General features: G+C 36.2%; 1 protein-coding gene across 8 annotated transcripts in view; it reads right to left on the bottom strand.

Annotated features, from left to right (window-relative positions):
• Positions 1-624: 624 nt before the first annotated feature.
• The window catches only part of TERT (telomerase reverse transcriptase), a 30718-nt gene continuing 10132 nt past the window's right edge, over positions 625-21210 (bottom strand). For 2 of the 8 annotated variants that reach the window (XM_086896030.1, XM_086896056.1), the window contains exons 4-16: positions 19907-20096; positions 18316-18498; positions 16880-17041; positions 16393-16488; positions 14349-14434; positions 12456-12569; positions 10678-10749; positions 8692-8877; positions 7371-7497; positions 7021-7082; positions 5329-5453; positions 4835-4972; positions 625-1135 (exon numbers count right to left, since the gene is read on the bottom strand). In XM_086896030.1, the coding sequence (XP_086752156.1) occupies positions 1032-1135; positions 4835-4972; positions 5329-5453; positions 7021-7082; positions 7371-7497; positions 8692-8877; positions 10678-10749; positions 12456-12569; positions 14349-14434; positions 16393-16488; positions 16880-17041; positions 18316-18498; positions 19907-20096 (1645 nt within the window). In that variant the 3' untranslated portion in view covers positions 625-1031. The remainder of the gene's footprint in view (positions 1136-4834; positions 4973-5328; positions 5454-7020; positions 7083-7370; positions 7498-8691; positions 8878-10677; positions 10750-12455; positions 12570-14348; positions 14435-16392; positions 16489-16879; positions 17042-18315; positions 18499-19906; positions 20097-21210) is intronic. The other 6 variants (XM_086896045.1, XM_086896072.1, XM_086896035.1 and 3 more) reach the window with 4 other exon arrangements.

The following is a 21210-nucleotide window of genomic DNA, read 5'->3' as shown; positions in this document are numbered from 1 at the left end:
AAGGGTGCCACTTCACAGACAGAAAAAACCCAAACCTGTGTGACTGACCGTACATTTTGAACTGAGTTATGATGTTAATGGACAGACTGCAATACTGCAAATCAACCACCGGTCCCTGGGTGGTAGGGATTTGCCAGGTATGAACCAACCATGACTCCTCTGGGCAACCTCTTCCTGCATCTCAACACCCTCACAGTAAAGAATTTCTTCCTTATACTGAATGTAAACCAACTCCCTGTTTAAAATCATTCTCCATTTTTCTATCACTATATGTCCTTGTAAAAAAATTGTTTTTACAGCACCAAAGATATGTAAATAGAAAAGCAATATACTTGGTATATTATCTAATCAAGAACTTTTGTTTTGCAGGTATAAATGCAACAATATCATTCTGTGCAACACTGTATTAAAAATATCACATTCAAAATAAATAAAACATACACCAAAAATAATCAGCTTGGACAGTGACATTTTGGCACATGTTAGTTGTGATCTGCAAAGCATAAAACTTCTAGCCTCTGCATCTTGCCATGAAATGAATTTGACCTGTGCAGATAACTGCTTTTTGTGACATAAACCAGCATATTACAGATTACTATAAAATAAAGTCAGTGGAAACAAATATTTGGTATTGCAATTAACCAGACAATTTATTATAAAATAGTCTGCAACACAGATAAGTAAAAAACACCTCTTCAAGACAACTCACTGAAACAAAAATATAAATAATTTTATACAGAACATAGTTTAATGATTCCTCCATCAAGAAGATGGGAATCATGGAACATAGCCAAGTAAATTACCTCAAACAGCCTGTGAATTTACAAAAATAACCCCATAAACAAAAACCCAAACAAGAAGGTATTAACAAAACTGTCTGCTCTTTTTGTGTCTTCTAAGAAGCAAACACATAAAACTTCTGAGTGAACTTGCTTTTGGGCCACTCCACCAAAATAAACTACAGAGAAGTCACCCAAAGACACAGTATTTATTTTCAAATGTGGGAAAATTATGAACTAAACCTCAATCAGTTAGTCCAGGATAGCTTTGAAATCTTGACAAAGAGATGGTTCTGTCACTGCCCGCAGTAGTGCCACAGTATCCTCTGGGATCTTCCTGATTAGCCTCCTCTTACCTACCAAAATATCAGAAACAATTCATTACAACTGCAAATTACTATTAAATCTGGTTTAAGGAAAATGCTAATGAAGCAATGAAATCAGTACTAGCTAAAACCAACTAAAAAGTTGAAACACCTGGAATATGAGGACAAAAAGAAAAAAGTTCTAATAAAATATGCTACTGCTCTTCCATGCATTAATCAGGCTAATAAATAAAAAAAAAAGTTCAAAATTGTATGTGAAAATATGAACAAAGAAAATCAAGGAGCAAATTCCTCCTAGTTTCTGTTTTTGTGACTTTTTTTGTTCAGATTTGAGAACTTCATTAAATTTTGAAAAGCATAAGCCCATTTGTTCAACAACTTTACCAACCAAATAAGGCCTTCTGTTAAACCATAGTTACTTTGAAAGACTGAATGTCCCATCAATAGAAATACAGACAGTAAAAAGGACTTTTTACAGATTAGGATGAACATGTAAAATCCTAGCAACAGTTCAAGTCCATCACTAAACAGAGTCAGCAAAATTATCAATGGTGCAGAAAGCCAGGAGTACTCAATAAACATTTGCCCTGTATCTGGAAAGGAGACAGATGATGTATTTATATCTTATCATGATAAGGAAAGACTCTTGCTCCTTTCCCTGCTGGTAATAACAGGAGGGATGTTAAACAATAACTGTGTTTTAAATACTTAACTCTGAAGAATGATGACAACTCATGACAAGTCCCTGATGTTGATATTTAATAGGTTTGGGAATAGTAGGAAGAACTTCCTCCCCAAAACCTATGAGCTTGATATCAATTCCCACAGAGACTAATGGGAAGGCATGTGCAGGGGCACAAGAGAAAACCACATTTATACCAATTCCTGTCAACAAAATGATCTTACAGAGGTAATAGGTTTTATACAGGCAATACAAATTCCAAAATGAAAACAAGAATTGCAGCTGTTAAGTCAACACGGGCTTTTACTAGCCTTGTTTATCTCTGTACTACAGATTACTGCAGCCTATAGAGATACTGAGCTGATTTCACAGGATCCAACCTGAAAGTCAGTGACTTCCCTGTCATGACTACTGACATCCACGCATGCTACTTGATTTCCAGGAAGACAAAACTTAAAATACCATGTTTAGAATTAGCTCTGATAGCTCTACATAATTTCTCTAAGCAACCTTCTCTACAAGATGATTCTTGATGGTTCTGATTACAATAACATTGCCCAGGACTAGGTCTGGTGCAGGGCAAACAAAACTAACTTGTAACTGCATAGAAAACTATCAATATCTCTGTAAATGGATTTTACTGTATGCCCAAAGGATGGGGACACTTAGTATTGTACTGAATTCACAAGAATATAAACCATGTACAATCAGAAACTGAAAAACAGCCTTCACCCATGACCAGAGACCTTGGGGATACAGAGATAATGATGCCCACTCACACCAAGGGTATACATGTGACTTGTTACCACAAGGTATCTTTGTACAGCTCCACCAATTACTGCATCAACCCTTGCTGCATCGGTGGAACAGAACTAGTGGAAGTGCAGGTAAGATTTCAGGTGGCTATAATCAAATGGAGAAATAGCACTTGAATTACTTGGACCCCAGTGATCTGTCATCCAATCACAGTGAAAGTTTCCATCTTGAAAGTTTCATAGTAAAGTCACAGACTGCTAACTGTTCAGGCAGCTGTTAAGCAAAGGTTTCTGAAGCCTTGATCTTTCCATAGTGTACTTGAAGTCTCAGATATTTCCAAAAGAAACTGGATTCTGTAGATAAAAAGAGTCTTAACACTATGGATGTGAAGAACAGATTCTGCCTCAGAGAAGGTAATGTTTTTGAAGGAACAGCTGAGAGGTACTCTTTTCAAGGGAACATCACCACTGACTTTCTACAGACCTTTGGCCTTTTCCTGCTCCATCTCCACAATACTCAGGAAATATGTTAATAGGCTTCCACAGGAATTTAGGAAGAAAGATTATTCCCTTTCTCAAGGGCAATTCTCACTGGCAGAGAAGCCTGCTGACAGGTGGTCAGCTTTCCCTTCCTGGGTTAGAAACTGTGCACAGAGTTATGCCTGGACCACATGAAAGTTTCAGATCAGTATTGCAGTTAAGCAAGCAGCTCTATGGGTACAGCAGAAAGAACCTAGAGACAATTGCTATTCAGACTAGGAAAACTTCACCTCTACTTCCCAGCCAATTTTCCCTGGCATTTGTGGTGGTTTGTGGACAGCAGAGACTGCTTTTACAGCTGATGTGTGCAGCCACAGAAGGTGAGATTCTGTTGAGCAATAAAGCTGCCAGGAGCTGTGCCTCCACCCTGAAAGCACTGTCAGAGTAAACAGAAAAGCATGCACAGAGAAGGATGAAGAAGGTTTGCCTTGGATTGTGGTCTGCCAGTTAAAGATCCCAAGAGCAAAACAGTCACCATTAGAGATGAAAACTCAAATGTACCCTATACAGATCTTGGAGAAGTGAGGCAGCTCCCAGAGAAGCCACTGCCCTACTGGTTGTGTCCGCTGCATTCTCTGCTTAGTTCTTCAGTCCCAGTCCTCTCCAAGTGAAGAAAGCAGCCCTGCCCTGGTTTCTCAGCAGCAGAGGGTGGTTTTGGTGCCACTGAGCAACTCAGAGAAAGGAGTTCCTCTGGGAAAGGCTGTTGGAATTCTGCTCCATACAGAAAGTCCATAGCTCTCAAGGATGTGGCAGACAAAACCCCAACCATCAGTCTGTTTCTCTTAACAGTGTAAATGTTGTCTTGGTACATTCACACTGCACCACCAAAAATCAGACTCTGCACTTAGGCCTTGCTGCAAGCCTTCAATATGGGAAGGAAATGCTTCCTTCGAAAAGAAGAGCTGCTTTTTTTTTTTTGGGGGACACTGGACCTCAGTGCAGCTATCAAAGGAAGTTTATGATATATTTGAAATCAAATAGGTGTTACCCTAGAATGAGACCCAAGAATTTCTTGATCTTATATAACAAAACTGCCCAAGCAATGAGCCCTTCAGAGTGCAAATTACAGAGTCAGCATCCACAGTCTGAACATCACTGCAGCTAAATTCATCAACAGTACTGGCTGCTTCAGGAAAACCTCTTGCTGTCCACTTTTAATATCTTAAAACTGAAAATTCTATTATTTCTGGGGCTGGTCTGCAAACAGACTGCACAACTGTTTAAGGAAAGAGCTGCCCAGGGTCACAGTTTATGTCACCAAATGAAAATGTCAGAGATACACCAACACCACAACTCCACACAAATACACATGCAGTGGAGCCAGTGCTTCTGTTTCCAAGTGACCCTGGTGACACTTTTTTGAGTAGGAGTTTAAATTGTGGGAGGAGCTTATTTAGTTGCCAGTTAATCTACATTTTTTAAAATAGAAGACTGAACACTTGTATTTCATTTAGTTAAACCTGCTGAGAATACCTACATGATTAACACAGTCTCATTAAGCTTTCTGAACTGTACAAGCTTACTGAGTGCCAAGCATCAACTGTCCTGTGAAAATAAGGCTCTAGAAAATGCAGCGCTGAAAAACATTTTAATCTGCCTACTTACACTTAGTAAACTTGAATAAAATCAGAAAGATCATTAATGTACATCTGAGAAAAATATTATAGGATTAGAAAACTTTAAAAATCCATTAGTTTTTAAGTTTTATTACAATTAACATAGACAAAACTGTAAAAATAGCTACATACTTACAGACTTTTAAGGGTTTAAGCAGACATTCGTAAAAAGCCTTGTGATTTGACAGTTTGACAATGAAGGCATGGTAGCAGAGCCATTCTGCTACCTGAATAGGGAATATGCCAGATACATCTTTGTTACCTTCAGCAATCCCTAGAGACATAAAAGGAAAATAATATAACTGAAAATGATGAGCATTAAGAAGTATGTCTGGTCTCTCCTCTCTTTATATAAAATCACCCCAGGATTTTTTACTAGAAAACTGTATAGTCAGTGAAGCCCTGCACATTAGCAGAAAACTAAAAACTAGTGCCTGAAACACAATCTTCAGAAAACTGAATTTAAGAAGAAAAATGCACTGTGATTCTCATCATACACTTCACAATATTCATTCCTGATCTTTATCCCAAAATTACACCATCGGACTGCATAGTCAAGACGTTCTATTTGTCCAAAAAACCCCCAAACAAATCAAAACCCACTACTTCATTCCCATTAACACCCTATACCTGCATTTATTGTTTTCAGGATAGCATAGCAGCATGATGCAGTCTGAGAAACAATCCTTAGGAAGAAACGAGGATTTTTTCTAACTTGCTGGTAGAATGGAAATTGGATAACACAGGCATGGAACCTGTTCACAAAAACAGCCTATTTAATCAAAAGTCATTTGCAATTCCAAGTGAAACTATGACTACATAGCTTAGGCACCATACAACATCTAAAAGCACACAACAGTCTTTAGCTGTATCAACACTGTTACTTCATAACGCCTCTCCCATATATACACAATCCTGGAATGTCAGACAATAGATAACATTTATTTCTAAGTTTTATACTGAAAGTAGATCTCTAAGCCATCTGTCTTGGGAACAGACTTCTCCTCTGAGGACAGCGTAACTGCGTTATGTGCAGGGAAAATTAAACTACCCATCGTCACCAATTCCATATCACAGACCACGACACCAGAGAACACCCACATGAGAGAGTAGGAGAGGGAGAATAAACAAAGCAAAACCCCACAATAAATTCTGTTCAGGTATTCAGGAAAATAAACTTCCAAATGATTCCGCAGACCAAGACACTCACTCCTTTGCCTATCTGGAAGCCAACTCTATTGAAGTTATTTGTACTGTATGCTTCCTAACACCTGTTTGAAATTATTTTCGAGCTGCTGACTTTTTTACCTTCAGACTCTGGCATTACAATCCTGCCTATGATGAATATAGCCAATTACAATGTTTGTTTTTAATTAATCAACAATGTACATACTTGCTTATTAAATTAACCCAGCATATTGCAATCACTTAAAAGAACCTGTGACATTTTCAGTATTTCAGGGGTACACCCTAGTACCATGCTGCATTACAGGTCTTTGGCTGAATTAACTGGACATGCAGTTATCACGGTGGACAGTCTTTTAATTATAAAGGCCACTGTTATAGTGTTACCATAAAACCAAACAGAAGTCACTAAGTGGACATCTCTATCAAAGAAAAATCTTAAATCACCCACAACACCAAAGTTTAAAAGCTGGACACATGAGTGCTGTACTAAACAAACCCAATTACACTTCTTGGATAAAGAATACAGCTTGAATGTAGATCAAGATGAATTTAAGAACAGAACCAAAATGTCCCTTCTTAACAAGTGTGAGCAGACCAACATTTGATTTTTGTGAAGAGTGAAGAACTTCTTGCATTTTCTGTGTTAAAACAATAAAAACCCAATTACTTGCTGCTGCAAATCATTCAAAGTTTTCAATGTACATAGCTTAGTATTTTCTTCAAACTTGCTTATCAGTTTTGATTTCTTTCCCTTATCTTTGTAAATATAAACTGGCTAATATTTAACTGATCTAAATATAAAATGGTTAATAAGGCTTCTTATCATACTCCTGAAGCAAAACAGACTAGTTATCTTGAGGTCAGCTGTCAAAACCAAGACACTAAAAATCCATTTGGTGAAGTATCACTTAAACACACACATGAAATATATTCTTGTATCCTAAACCTAACAGTAGTACTTAAGCACAGTGCTGAAACTTGACCTACTACTGACATTTACTACTGTACACATTGTACAGAAATATATAAATACTGCACACTTATATGGCACACTTTTTTCTAATTCATAGCTCCTCCACGTGTTAAGAAAAAGTAATGAAATATTGACACTTACTTCAGAAGACAGTGACCTACCTGTAAGCCTGGAGTAAAAATATCTTGTAGATGTTAATGAGAACTGTTCTAAGGCTGTTGATCTGAAAGAACAGAAACAGAGCTATAAGAATATTTTAGTGTCATAACAGGATTTGTTGAAGATCTGGACAAAAACCAGTTTATGCTAAACTTCAAAGATTTTTTTTCTATAACTAAGTTAACAGTGTTGTGAAGGATCACTTCTGGAACCCTACATTTTATCTGACGTCAACATTTACAGATTATACAGACTTCCTCTCAAAAAATAAACTTTTATGTTAGAACTCAAAGCTGTTTTAATGCTCATCACTAATCACAATATTGCCAAACATCCATTTTCATATTCCCACCTGTAAATCAAGAAATAAACTATGACATTTCAGTTTGAGGACTGCACTCAGTTTGTATTTCATGTTTTTCCCAGCTGTTACATTTGAATTGAAGGAAAGACTTGATCTGATAGAAGTACAGGTGTAACTAGGAAAAAAAAAGTAAAAAAAGTAGTTAAACTCCGTGGGCTAATAGACTAAATTAAATTCTGAAAAGAAAGCCTCATTTAACTTCCCATTTTACAGAGATTTCCTGCTAATCAATGAGCCAGTAGCTAAAAGATATTAAAGACCATAATTAAATTCAGTGTTGAAAGAGACTAGGCCCTGTGGAATTAAGGGTATTAGCAAAGGGCTGACTTCAATGCCTCAGGGCTGAAAAATTCACTCTGCTAAAAATGGTGAATCAATAACCTTAGAAATAAACTAAATGTATTTCTTAAACACGCTGTCTAGCCAGAACACTATTAATTACTCCAGTGACAATCATCTTCTCTGTATCTATGATCCATGCAAGGCAGGAGCTTAGGCTTGAAGCCACCTTAGTTACTGGAACAACCCTGATTGTTCTAGCTACTTAAGCTTATAAAGCTTAGCAAAGCCTTGAAACAAATACTGTGGTGGGCTTGGTAGTGCTGGGTTAATGGCTGGCCTTGATCTTAAAGGTTTTTTCCAAAATAAACAATTCTATGGTTTTATGATTCTGATTGATGTCTCCCAACCCTGCAACATCAATACCCTTTTCAACATAAACTGTTTTTTTCAAGAACTCAGCTAGTGAATAAATCTCTGGTCGTTGAATAAATTCCAAAAATGACCAAACTTTTCTGTTTAGGAAGACTACTCAGGAACTTTACTATCAGTGGAAAACCTCCTTCTAATGTTCCACTTAAATGCTTAAGGGCTGTTTATATTAAAAATTGTCAATAATAAAGCTAATGAAACAATATTATCCTTGAGTTTAAACAGCTCTTTCTTTTCCATCTTTAGCAAATGTCTAATGCCATCTCTAGTAATCCATGTAAAGGGTCTACAGAACCTTTCAGTAGGATACATGATCCTGTCCTGAGTTTTATGCCACTTCAGACTGTTTTGTGTAAATGGTCAAGGTTGCTAGTTTAAAGAGAAGTTCTCTTCCCCCAAACATTCTTTCCCATCTGAAGTGTACCAGAGGAAACACCTCTGATGTTGAATAGATTGCTTCTCCCTGTAGTCTATACCAAATAAAACCAAATCCGTTTTGCAATCAATTCAACTACATCATTCCCAGCGTACCCTTGTGCTTCTCCCACTATGTACGAGACACTGTAAAGCTGAGCCTGGAGTGTACAACTCTATTTACCTGGAGTAATCGCAGTAAACCTCGAGTGTTTTTATATCTAGTAACAAACCACACCACGGGATCAAACGACAATCTGGCAGCTGTTTAAATTTGGAACATCCTGGGATATCATCAACAGGAAAATTCACCACTGTCTTATTTGGGTTTATTAAAAGGCCGTACTCAGGAATACCTGTTGCTAGAGTCCTAAAACAAATATAAACAGTTAGGCTAAGCCCCCCCCAGCAAAGCAGACAAAAACTGGCACCACGCTGCAAGACATCAGACCTTGAACAAAAGGGCAGAAAACAAAGAATAAAGGGAACCACAGCCAACTCTCCAGGTTAAGGAACACAGCTAGAAATAAAGTGAAGACATTAGAGGTAAATAAATACATTAAACAAATAAACTTGAGGATAATGGAGAAAAAATTTTACAGATTAATGCAAATTAAGCACATCAGCCATGTAACACTTGAGATAAGATTTATGAACCACAGAAACCTCTGAAATAAAAATCACTCAAAAAAGACAGATGACAAGTTATTGTTTTTGGAAGTTAACAAAACCAAGAAGACACCATATAACAAGAATCTCAGTTATTTGATGAAAAGTTTTGAACTTTGATGGGAACATTTTCCCTAAGAATGTTTTCACTGCCAGAATGCCTGCTGATTACCTGCTACATACTGGATCAGCAGTGTCATGGACAAGAAGCAGTCTTGTCCTATTTGACAACATACTTATGCTTCATCCTTTTAAAGAGAGGAAGAGGTAGGCTCTTCTTCTTGGGGAGTCATAGTTGTAATGCTGTCTCCTTAAAACTAATTTACTGAGTCCCCCAGCTCAAATACTACATTAGGAAAAACTGATATTACTCTATTTATGGCAGAGAGATCATAGGATCTGATCTGTAAACAGTTCTGGAAATTTCTCACAGAAAAGCTACTTCTCTACAGAAAATCAACACAGGTGGTACAGAAGTTGGTGTAGAATAAACATGCAGACAACTTTAAAGGGTAAACAGGACAATATCTTCACTGCTACTCAAGTGACATTGTCCTGAACAGATTTTTTAAGAGATTAAAGCTTAAGGCCCCTCACTGTTAGTTTATCATTTCCAGAACTGTAAACCCACAGATCCCTACATATTTCTTCCTGTTCTGGTAAGGAAATGAGGACAAATGAAGTCTTCAAGATACACTATCCACTATTTCATACAATTTATACTTCAAACTGTACTTAATTGATTGTTCCATCACCTTTCAGGTTCACAACAGAGCTGCATCTTTCTTGCTATTGAAAAACATGATACAACTGACTACACTGTAGATACTAAGCTTTTCTTCCTTTAAATTGATTTTGGCATCAGCAGAACTCTACGACTGACTGTACACTCCCTATCCGCAGTAATCAGGAGCTTTTGGGATTCAATTTTTAAAGAAAAGGTAGTACTGAAGCACAGTAAAGAGTAAGTGTTTTAAAACTTCCATGTGAACTGCATACTACCATGCTATTGGTATCTTTGATACTCATCATGGAATGTTAATTATCAGAAAATTCTTAGCAATACTGGATCAGACCAGAGCTGCATTCTTTCTCAGAATGGGAACAGAAAGCAGCAGCATGAGTGCCCAATAAAAACATTTTGAGAATGTAAATAAGACATCTTAAAAATTTAAGGGAAAATGGTTTTAAAACACAACTTTCAGCTGCTTTGGTTAGGCTGCAATACTAATTTTTGCTTGAAGCTCCACCAAGGTTAGTAGGCAGGTCCCTAATTCAAACTTAAGCAGGAATTGCCTACCATGTGAACTGCAACAAATTCTTAACTGGCTATCAAGAATGCAGTTTTAGGATTCTTCCCAAGCACAGGCTACTACCAAGGCTTCCAAAATAGCCCTTGACTGTTAACTTTTAAATACACTTATGTGCATAAAGATGAAAAAGAATTACGTAAAAGGTAATAATGCTTACTACTTTGAAGACTATGTCTCTGATAGCATACCTTACAAAAGTTCTTGCCTTCATTAAATGTGGTGTAAGCAGCAAAAAATCATCAATGAGACGTATTAGGACTCTATAATCAAGAAGAAACCGATTTTTTAATACATAATCCTTTCAAAGCTTTTTCATACACTTCAGAGCAACAAGGTGCCTGCCTATTTTAATTCACAAGATGGTAGAGGCTGATACAAACTCCAAATTGAGACTCATGAAGAAATTCTCAATTTTGCTTCTTTCTTAAACATAAATGAAAAAATTAAATAAAAAAGCAATTAGACTGGCTAGATGAAAAATGAAATAATTTACAACATACAAACTATTCCCCTGGATCCAGTGTTTCCCTGGATACACTTTTCCAAGGGAGAATATGCAGTATCTTTCTCTACAAGACAAGGAAGAGGTCCCAGACCAGGTAGACAAGTAGATTCTTGATGGTTTCCAACTCTGTCTTTGTTTACCATGTAATAAGCTGTTTATGAAACTATCACTTGAATGTAAAACAGAATTCCATCTACCACTGTAAAGGCCGAAATTTTCCAACAGAATTCAGCCCCCAAGCATGCCCATGTTTTTCTGGTAAATCCTGCCTAGCAGATCACAGAGAAGTAACTCTGGAGATGATGATGTACAGTCTCATCTTCAAAGCAAGCATACTGCCATCACTATGATCAGATCAGTAGCACCTTGGCCCAGCCAAGTCAAAAACCACCTTATTCTTCTGACTTAAAGGACAAATTAAATTATCAAGCTCATTCAATAGACACATAAGCAACATTCTAAAATCTGCTGTACATAAAGGCAGCTGTTACATTAACGAGTGCATTCTTCTGAATCAGTTTCATAATTTCTGTTTCGTAAACAACACCCTTTGAAAGCAACAGATAGCTTTTCAGACTCACATCAGAGCATCCTCAAGCCTGTGAGAACTACTGCTTTTGTAGAGAAATGTTTATAATTCTGACACCCAGCAAGCCTCCCAAGAAGAAACACCAGTAAGATGCACTTATCTGGAGTATTCCCACAGTTCTTTTTCATTTTTGGGAGGAGGAATTCACAGCAATGAAGGGAGATGTCTGAACACAAACAAGTTTCAGGGTCCAGCTCATGAATACCCTAATCCAGAATTCTGTTGGGGATCTGTTCATACAAAGGTAATAGGAACCTCAAAATTTTTACAGCTAATAAAGAGTTAAAGCTTTTAGCACGCTAGCTTTCTGTCAAGCTCCTAAGGAACAAGCACATGCAGGGCACAAAGACTGAGAAGATTTACTGAAAAATCACACCCTGTTTCAAACAAGAACCAACATACCCCATAAAAAATCTGCTATAAATCTCTGACCTTGATAAAATGTTAAGATTTACTGACAGAGGATTGGAAAGCCCTCAGGCAGAAGCCAGGAGTATCAGAAAGTCTGTAACAAACGTTTCATCTTGTCTGAAGTGAAAAGACACAGATGATGTGGAAATGAGGCATAGCCATAAACTTCTCACAAGTACAAGAGCAGCTAGAGATGCTGTAAGAAGCCTTACAAAGTACAGTGCTCTTTCTAAGAATAAATCTCCAACTAAAGCTTTTTCTGCATTTTCTTCTCAATCTTCTAATAGGGAAATTCTCAAAAAAAAAAGCAACCACAATTTCACTGAAGCTGCAAAGATGTTTGTGCACCACACTCCTAATGAAGTTGGAAATCCTTGAAATTCAAAACTAAATGTCAGAGAAAATGACTAACATATATATTACATACTATGAATTACTGTAACAGAGCAAAGCACCCTTACCCATCCTTCTGTATTCCAGAGAGCAATCTGTTTTCCATATCTCCATAGAATAAGCTGCAAAGTAAGCTTGACAAAATGGAGCCCTGTGGAATTCCACAGCACTGTAAGTAGAACCTTCCAAAGAATAAAAGAAAACAAAAAAATCAAAACATGCAACAAGATTGCAATAGCTGTTAAGTATTTTTTTTCCAAGTATAATGTAAGAAATATAGTATATGTTTACCGGTTAGCCTTATTTATTTTTTTCTTTTAAGAATCTACACAGAGATCTAGAAGTTTTAACTTTTAACAGTGAAAAAAACCGCACTAATAAACACATTCCTTTCATATTAACAAATTCCAGGAGTCAACTGCTGTTAAATGAAAGAAATTGTATAAGTGATCTCAAACCAGAAGACCTCCTCCTGCTGCAGACACATCCCTCATTGAAGTTTCTTAATTCTTTATGTTACATCTTAATCTGACAGCTTCAAGAGAAGTGTTCCTCACACAAAACAAAGTGCACTGGGAGAATTTTCTATGCTGGCATGAAACAAATGGGTACGGCTCACAAAACCCAAGGGACTTATTTTCACAACACTTCTTTGAAGCAGTGAGATACTATAATGTCCATTTCACTGCTATTACATGAATGACTTGGTGAAGCTGAAGAGAATAAATTCAGACCACATACTACTTTTGAGGACTGATCCTACCTGTATTTTCAGTCAGCTGAAAATACTCCTTGCAGTAATTTTATTTTCTTACAGACTTTTGTTAAATGTATCAAACAGTATTAAAAGATTCCTTGGAGGCCCCCAGCTCAATAATCAGCATTTTTCTCAAAACATCAAGTTAATGTTGACCGTGTTTTTTTTAACGAGAAAAAGGGTCTATTTATTTACTGAATATATGGTTTTTTTTTTTTTTGACAAACAAGAACAAGCTACTTAAAAGGGGTAAGTTCATTTCATGACAAACATTTTTTCAGTCAAGCTGTGAATGAATTTGAAAGTGTGAAGCTGGTTTTGTCAGGGTGTACTTTCTCTGAAACCATTAAAATTCCATAAAATATACTCACATTGGTTAGTCATTATTAAAGTATGCCACAAGAGCATTCTTATGATCCTGCCAAAGGCAGCGTAAGGAATGCTAGGAGAAAATATAAACATGCTTCTATGTGACTCCTTGAGAGCATTTCTCACTCTCCCTCAATCCTCTGAGATTCTAAAATAAGTATTCTAAAACAAAAGCATTTTTTCCAGAGCAAGAATCTATTCATTCTAATATAAATCACTCGGAATTTACAAATAAAAATCATGTAAATATTTCCTTTCTTAAACATGGTACACATTTGCCACCTAGAGGCAAAATAAAAGTACCAAGTCAGTATCTCTACTAACACAAGAAGGAATCTGCATTACTACCTTCTGTAACATCTGATTCTTAATTCTGGAGTTGCCAGTAATTTAAATTTCTGCTGCTACTGCCTTTTATTTTTATTGCAACTTGCCAAATAGCAAAACCATTGCACTACAGGGAAATGACGAACAAGACTTCTGCATAATTGCTTGGATGTTACTCTTGCTTTTGCTCACCACAATGGATCCCACCATTTTAAAGTATATTCCTTTAGAATTACATTTGCAGTTTTAAAGGAAGGTTATTTCATATTCTATGGAATAATGCACTGTAAATAGTTAACATCATCCAGGTAGGGAAGAGAAATATTATTTAAAATGAAGTTGACTCCACACTCTTCATGCTTTTTTGGAGCTTAAACTGATACATAAATTTCTCATTAATATGAAATAAAAGATCTTTAAAAGACAACTATCAAAAGTCCCCAGAGTCAATTAAAGAAAACAAACAAACCAAGCATGCCATACAACAAGAAACTAATTTCTTTTTTACCTGTTTCTAATCTTCAGGATGCTGTTATGTATCATTTGAAGGAAAAAATTAAACAGGCTGGAACTTGTCTCATGGAAAGTTAAGCTCTAGAAATGTGACAAAACAAAACAAGATTTGAAATGAAAAGTAAACAGTAACTTTGAAGTTTAAATCTTTAAAAAAGTAGACTGCAGTAGCTCAAACCCACATGTGAAAAGATAAAACCTAAACCCAAGATCTGAATATACATACTAAAAAAATGCTCACATCAGGCAAGTTAATTTTTGTTGGATGTTGGGTTTTTTTTTGTTTTGTGAAATCAAATACAACATCTAAAACCACTGTTTAAAGTGTTGACATAATATATTGGATTATTACAAGGTGTAAAACCTTGCTCTTTTGGCCACTTTCAATCCTGTAGGACAATTTCTGTACATCACGATCTTTATGATTTACCAAGTCTTGATACATACACTTGCCCATTCTGCTGAAAAACACACACTTCTCCAGGTATTACCAACAATTCCATGCACTGCTGTGCACCCACTATTTAAGGAGCATCTTGTCAAAAATTGCAAGATAAAAAATCCATTTACAACAATTTAAATACCCTTAACAATGACTAAATTCAAATTAAAATAAAATTACTTACTACTTGCATAGATTAGACAAATTGCAAACAAATGCATCCATCTTTTGATAGAGCCATGCAAGATCACGATTACTTGCATTGAAAAGATAATGTGATGTACCAGTGGTACAGACACTCAGCCTGACATGACACTTTTCTCAAAATACTTCGTTCTTTTAAGATAATGACACACAAATTGTTTTCAAATATAAAATAGTTTTAAATAAAAAGCTGCTGCTCATGCAATATCTAGCACAGTTCCCTAAATCAGTTTGAAAAAGGTAACAAAATGTACTTATACATCAGAGATCCAGCTAGTTTCTATTTTCATCCAGGTACTCATTAAAATTTTTTATTTTTGTAGGATCCTGGAACTGTACACCAGCCACACCATATATTCCACTCCTACGTCCACAGATCCCCAAGATAACTTCACTTATATGTCAGAAATCAGCTTTTGCAAACCTTGTAATTTTCTGGTGAAAAATGCCAGTGGAAGTGCCAGATTTAGAGAAGAAAAATTTAAAGAGGAATTACCTGTCTGCTCATTTGATGTTCAGGAAATCTTGTAGGTTGTTATTATGGAATACCATGATTCCAAGCAAGGAAATGCATGAAGAAACTGTCTGAGCCTATCACCTACTCCTATGCCTTTGTAATGCTCCTTGCACAAAACAAAGTCTTGAGAACAAACACTTGTATCACAAGAATTAAAACAGAAGGATGCTTGCTTCTTGCAACAAAGCATCAGTTGGAGTAAATTTAAAATACATGTAATTTTTAACCATACTTTAATTCACTGGAAACAAGAAATCTCTTTAAACAAAAGAGTTGATCTTGTTTGTGTTGCACTTAAATCTCCTAAAGAACAGTTCATTCTCATCAACCTTGACAGGTAATCCTTAAAATCAGCCTTTTTATTTTAAATTTGGCATAAAATAAGATCTTAAAACAAAACAAAAAAAAAAGCTGTGCAGTTTGCTAATCAACATGCCACATCCTTAACTACTTGACTTATAGCACATTTTGCTTGTTCTTACTTCCATATATTTTGGAGATAGGAAGTGTTGACGCCCGCTTTTACTAGACAGTTAATTTCTCACTTGAGGACTGTTGCAAGAAACAATGGAATTAGGAAAGGAAAAAGAAAAATGGTTAAAATAAAAGTTTGATATAATAATGAGAAAATCTGGAAAAACTCTAGAAGGACTTTTTGTCAGATTTCCTGCCTGGCGCACTCCTCCCACTGAACACTCAGAGCCTGTTAGAAACATTAAAGGAGAGATGACAAAAGTCTTTCTACAGAACTTGCTGGTTTATTAGATGAAAAGTAATGTCACCACATAATATGTACATACAAGTGAAAATCCCAATCTTTCTCTAATTCTTCTGTAGCTTTCTTTTTCAGTTGAAAAGAAGCCTCACAATACTCACCTGTTCAACTACTATTGCATTCTGCAATGAGACACTCTCCTGAAGCTGGGACACAAACTGCTTCATGTCTGGCATAAAGTCCTTGAAGGTAGAAACCTGTATAATTGTTTAAATTGTAAAGAAACAAATGATAAAAGCAATAAAAAATGTAGTAACTAACTTTTCTATGCTGTGGAGGCCAAAGGACCAGCCTTATTGTATTGTTTTAATCCAACAGTTCTTCCACTAAAATGAGATGTCTCACCCACAAATCTCTATTTCCACAATACATTTATCTTTATTTTTACTAATAGTGAGTAAAAACTTTAAAGGGTATGGACTAAAAACAAGCTTTTCTACCCCAGGAAAATATCTAACAGTATTAAAAAAGGGGTTATTAAGTACTTAACCAATTCAAATTGTGACTAAATAAAGCTGTAAAGGAAAGCTTTTCCTTGGACCAAAGATTTGTTTACAACAGCAAACAGAAGAAATCAGGAAGTCATACATGTCTCTTATAGAGCCTCTTGGCTCTTCCACTTGGGGTTATCATAATCACAGCATAGCGCCGTATGCAGTACACGGTTCTCTTCTCAGGCTTCAGGACCCGCGAAATCACTTCCACAAGTTTATTGTGAGGGATGGTATCATAAGCCCTGGACACATCAGCCTGAAATAGAAGAAATATCTTCCACTACATATGCAGCAGTATCACTGTAAACATTGTGGTAGTATAGAAGTATTGCTGTAGTACCTAAGCAAGGCTGAAGGACAGATCACATGGGAGTAAAATTATTGCATCATTCAGGCGAAATTAGTGACAAAATAAAACCTCACTGCTTATCTGAAAAACCTTCCCCCGCTCATCAAGTATTCCCTTAGAAAGGAATATCCAAATCATCAGTTTTAACACAATTCTTAACAGAATATTATACTATATACCACCTTAAATCCAACACTGAACCCTCCATCATTTAAGTTAATAGTTGATATTTTACTGTTTAAATACTTAAAGAAACCTTCCTCACCATATGGCCATGGAGACATTTTAGACTTTTGGAAAGCTGCAAACCTATATATTTTACCTTTCCCTTCCTTTTCATATTGGAAACTCACCTCTGCTTTTACTTGTCACAGTAAAAACAGAAAACTTGCTGTAGAAGCAACAATTTTAGGATTATTATAACACAAATTATGTCAATGACATAATCGACCCTTTGGCTCAAAAGACCAAATTATGAAAGTTATTTCGGGGCAAGATGACAAGCGCCATGAGAGATGAGAACAGAGCCTCCCCATAATATACATAAATCTGTGTAATTTACATATTTCTATACACGTTGCCCCAATTTAAAGTTATGAAATGAAATCAGACACAAAATGTTGCCTGCTAGACTGAACTGACTTCACACTGACAGTGTGAAGATGAAGAAGAAACCCCTTTAAATAGTGGGCTACCACAAACACCAATTTTTTCAAAGTAGGAGAAGAAACCTTTTGGAAAGACACCAACCAGAATATGTTCACTTTCATCCAAAACTAATGATACTGAGACAGAAGATACAAATTTTTTAAGACACTGAATTTATTCAAATTTACCCAGAACTTTTTTTGTGGTTTTCATATGGCTCAAAATCCTATCTGAGCTTCCATCTTTCTCCCACTTTCATACCAGCTCAATGTAACCGTAAAAAAATTCAGTGCATGCATAGAAGCAGGAACTCCTGCACGCCAGAAATGTGGACAGAAAAACACCCAAGTAAAGGAAGCTCTACTGGGACACCCAAATCACCCCATCAAAAAACTAACCAGAGTCTGTAAAGTACACAAAATTTTATTAAGAAAAATAAATAATTATGCAGCTTACAGCTAATACAGCTATAAAAGTATCTGCACAAGCTGGTTTTGAAAAGCTAGTTTGAAAGTGTAATCAAAAACACATACCTTAACGCAGTAGAAATGAGGAATTTCACCACCAGATTCAAGAATCTTTTTAACAAATTGCTTCCATGTCTTGTAGATATCATCCTTCCCAAACACTGAAGAGCCTATAAAGCTGGTGTTTATAGTCCGTTCATAATTTAACACACTAAACAGATTTTTTAGCTGAGTGTTATAACAATTCATCTAAAGAGACCAAAGAGAATCACCTTAAATTATGCTGAAACATATTAAATTCTTTGCAATACAAAGATTACAAATTTACATGAAGTTTGAGATTAAATTTATTTAATATATAATTATTTATATCTTTTATATAAATATATTAGTATTATATATTTATATATTATAACTATATTATAATAATTATAATAATAATTTTATTTCATATTTACCATATTATTTTGTTCAACTAAAGCTTTCAGAAAGCCTGAATACCACTGCAGTAACTACTTTGAAGTGACGAAATAGTCTCAGAGATTTATTTTTTTTTCCAGTACAGTTAAATCCTATGGAAAATAGATTTGTTCCTATCCTTGACTCTTGGAAATTAAGGTGTAATAGTTACACTGATAAACAGATGAATGCCAGCAAATATAATCACATCAATCTGAAAATAACTTCTTAAATATCATTCATTCTCTCTGGTGGAGATAATGACAGCAACAAGAACAACAAAGAGAAGGTATGCTCTGAGATTTTATGCTAACTCCACCTGCACCATCACTGAGCTTCTTGAGATACTTCATTCAAGTAACTGAGCAAATATTTAACTCAGCTGTGGGGATAGTCAAGTACATCAAAGCAGCACTGAAGTCATGCAGGTTGCTTAACTCTATAAACACCATAATGTGGAATATCATGTGAAATAACACTTCACAGATCAGAACAGCTTTTGGCTGATGTTCTTTTCATCTGTCTGGGATCACATGGTCTGAACAACTAGTCCTAAAAAGCTGTTGACACGTCACCCATTTGGGGAACACTCCATCTTGTGAATGAGACTCAGCCTTAAGGAAAAGCAATTAATGCAGCTGTGCAAGACAGTGAAACTCGGCTGCCACTATGTCTTCTGGTTAAATGCCCTGTTAAATAGATTATTCTGTGCACTGAATGCTCAATCTCTGTTCCCACACTGCAACTACTCTCAGCTTCCTTCCTATCTCTCTACTGTGCTTGCTCCAGCTTCCTTGCTCTTCCTTAGACCCTGTTCTGTAATGCACTCAGCTCACCACTGTTCACTGGCTCCACAGGCAACTTCACAGATCAACATGCACCACCAGTATTCATGCAAATCCCAATAGGCCAGACACCCATATAAAAAAAATGGGATTACCTTACAAGATATGTCATTCTAATGGGCTCATTTCCTTAAGATAGGTTAGCAAACAGAAGTTTGTGATTCTGGAACTGGAGGCTTGTGGTAATTAAGCACTGGAAAGGGAGAAGCTAAGCTGCAACAGACCCACTCAGCCATTCTGATCAGAATGTTATAGTCCACCAAGTTAAAACTAGCTTTATGTGACAAAAATCCTTACTACATTTATTAGTTACCTACATCAAATGCACATAAAACAATGAAGTAAATAAAAACCTTTTTTTCTCTGCTTTCCTTGCTGAGTGCTCCTGGTTCGACAACACCGCTCACTTTTACTATAGGTCTCAACCCATTTCGTTTGGGAATAAACCGGAGCTTTGATGCCATTGGAACAAACTTTTTTTGACGGATAGTTTCAATCTCCTCTGAAGACAGAGGCCGTAGCTGTAGTTTGACAAAATGGTTTCTAAAATACAAATATACACTTAGTGTAAGCAATAGGAAAGGCAGAAAACTAAAACATTTAATGTCTTTATGATAACTAAAGCCAAATATTTTTCTAAGATAATACAAATACTAACCTCTACAGAAAGTGACATGAAATTCTGAATTTCAGAAATATCACAGTATTTTAAATTACAATGTAATACAGTAGGAGACCACACATTTCTCCTTGATGCAAATAAAAACCCCTCTTAATACAAATTAAAATTTAAGCACAGATTAGTGGAATACATATGAACATTATGAAATATGTTTTATGCAAGAAACAAGAAGTTGGATATTTCTCATAGTTTCAGAAGTTTGAAAGGCATTAACAAAATTGAAAAGAACCTTCTAAAAACTATTCTAAGAGACATCCAGGGAAGGACTTACAAACTGTAATGGCTGTTCTACTGCCAACAGTTAGGGGATCTACCACTTCTTAGGAGTTACAGTTAATTCAGGTGCTGAGAGACACAGACAGCATAAGGGCTTTGGGTGTCCAGGACTGATGAGCAGGTGTCAGTGGAAGCAAACAGCAGAAAATAACAAAGAACCAAAGGCACCTAAGTCACAGGTTCTGAGCTTCCCAAGTTCACCTTAATGGGAAATGTGTTTTCCTCTCAGATCCCTTCTCAGGATTTACAGTTCCATGAACCTTCGTCAAAATCAATACTTTTCCATACAATGAATCAGGACATGGTGGTGGAGCAAAAGCCCTTGGTTTTACTTAAGATGCAGATTTAAAGTACCTTGCCTGCAACATAGAAGACCTGAATCGATCTTCTGCGCTGCTTGTATTGTTAAGATGGATAAAATGTGCCCTACAATAACTAATGGTTATGATATTATCCTGGGAAGTGAGTGAGGCAATTCAAGTCCTCACAAAAGAATGGACATCAATCTAAATTTGCAAGAGGACTTTTTATATCCCACATAGTCCAAGAGGTTGGTTTAGCAAAAGAAAGCCACACTATTGCAAAAGGCAGTGGATGAATAGTGGAAACCTGGTAAAGATGCCCTAGGACACACCTAAGAAGCCAAGAACATAGGTAAGAGAGGCACAAAAATACTTATTTTGTATGCCTATACAACTC

This window comes from Cyanistes caeruleus, chromosome 1 (genome assembly GCF_971803275.1).
Source record: "Cyanistes caeruleus chromosome 1, bCyaCae1.hap1.1, whole genome shotgun sequence".
NCBI lineage: Eukaryota > Metazoa > Chordata > Aves > Passeriformes > Paridae > Cyanistes > Cyanistes caeruleus.
This window is presented reverse-complemented; position numbering and strand designations above follow the sequence as displayed.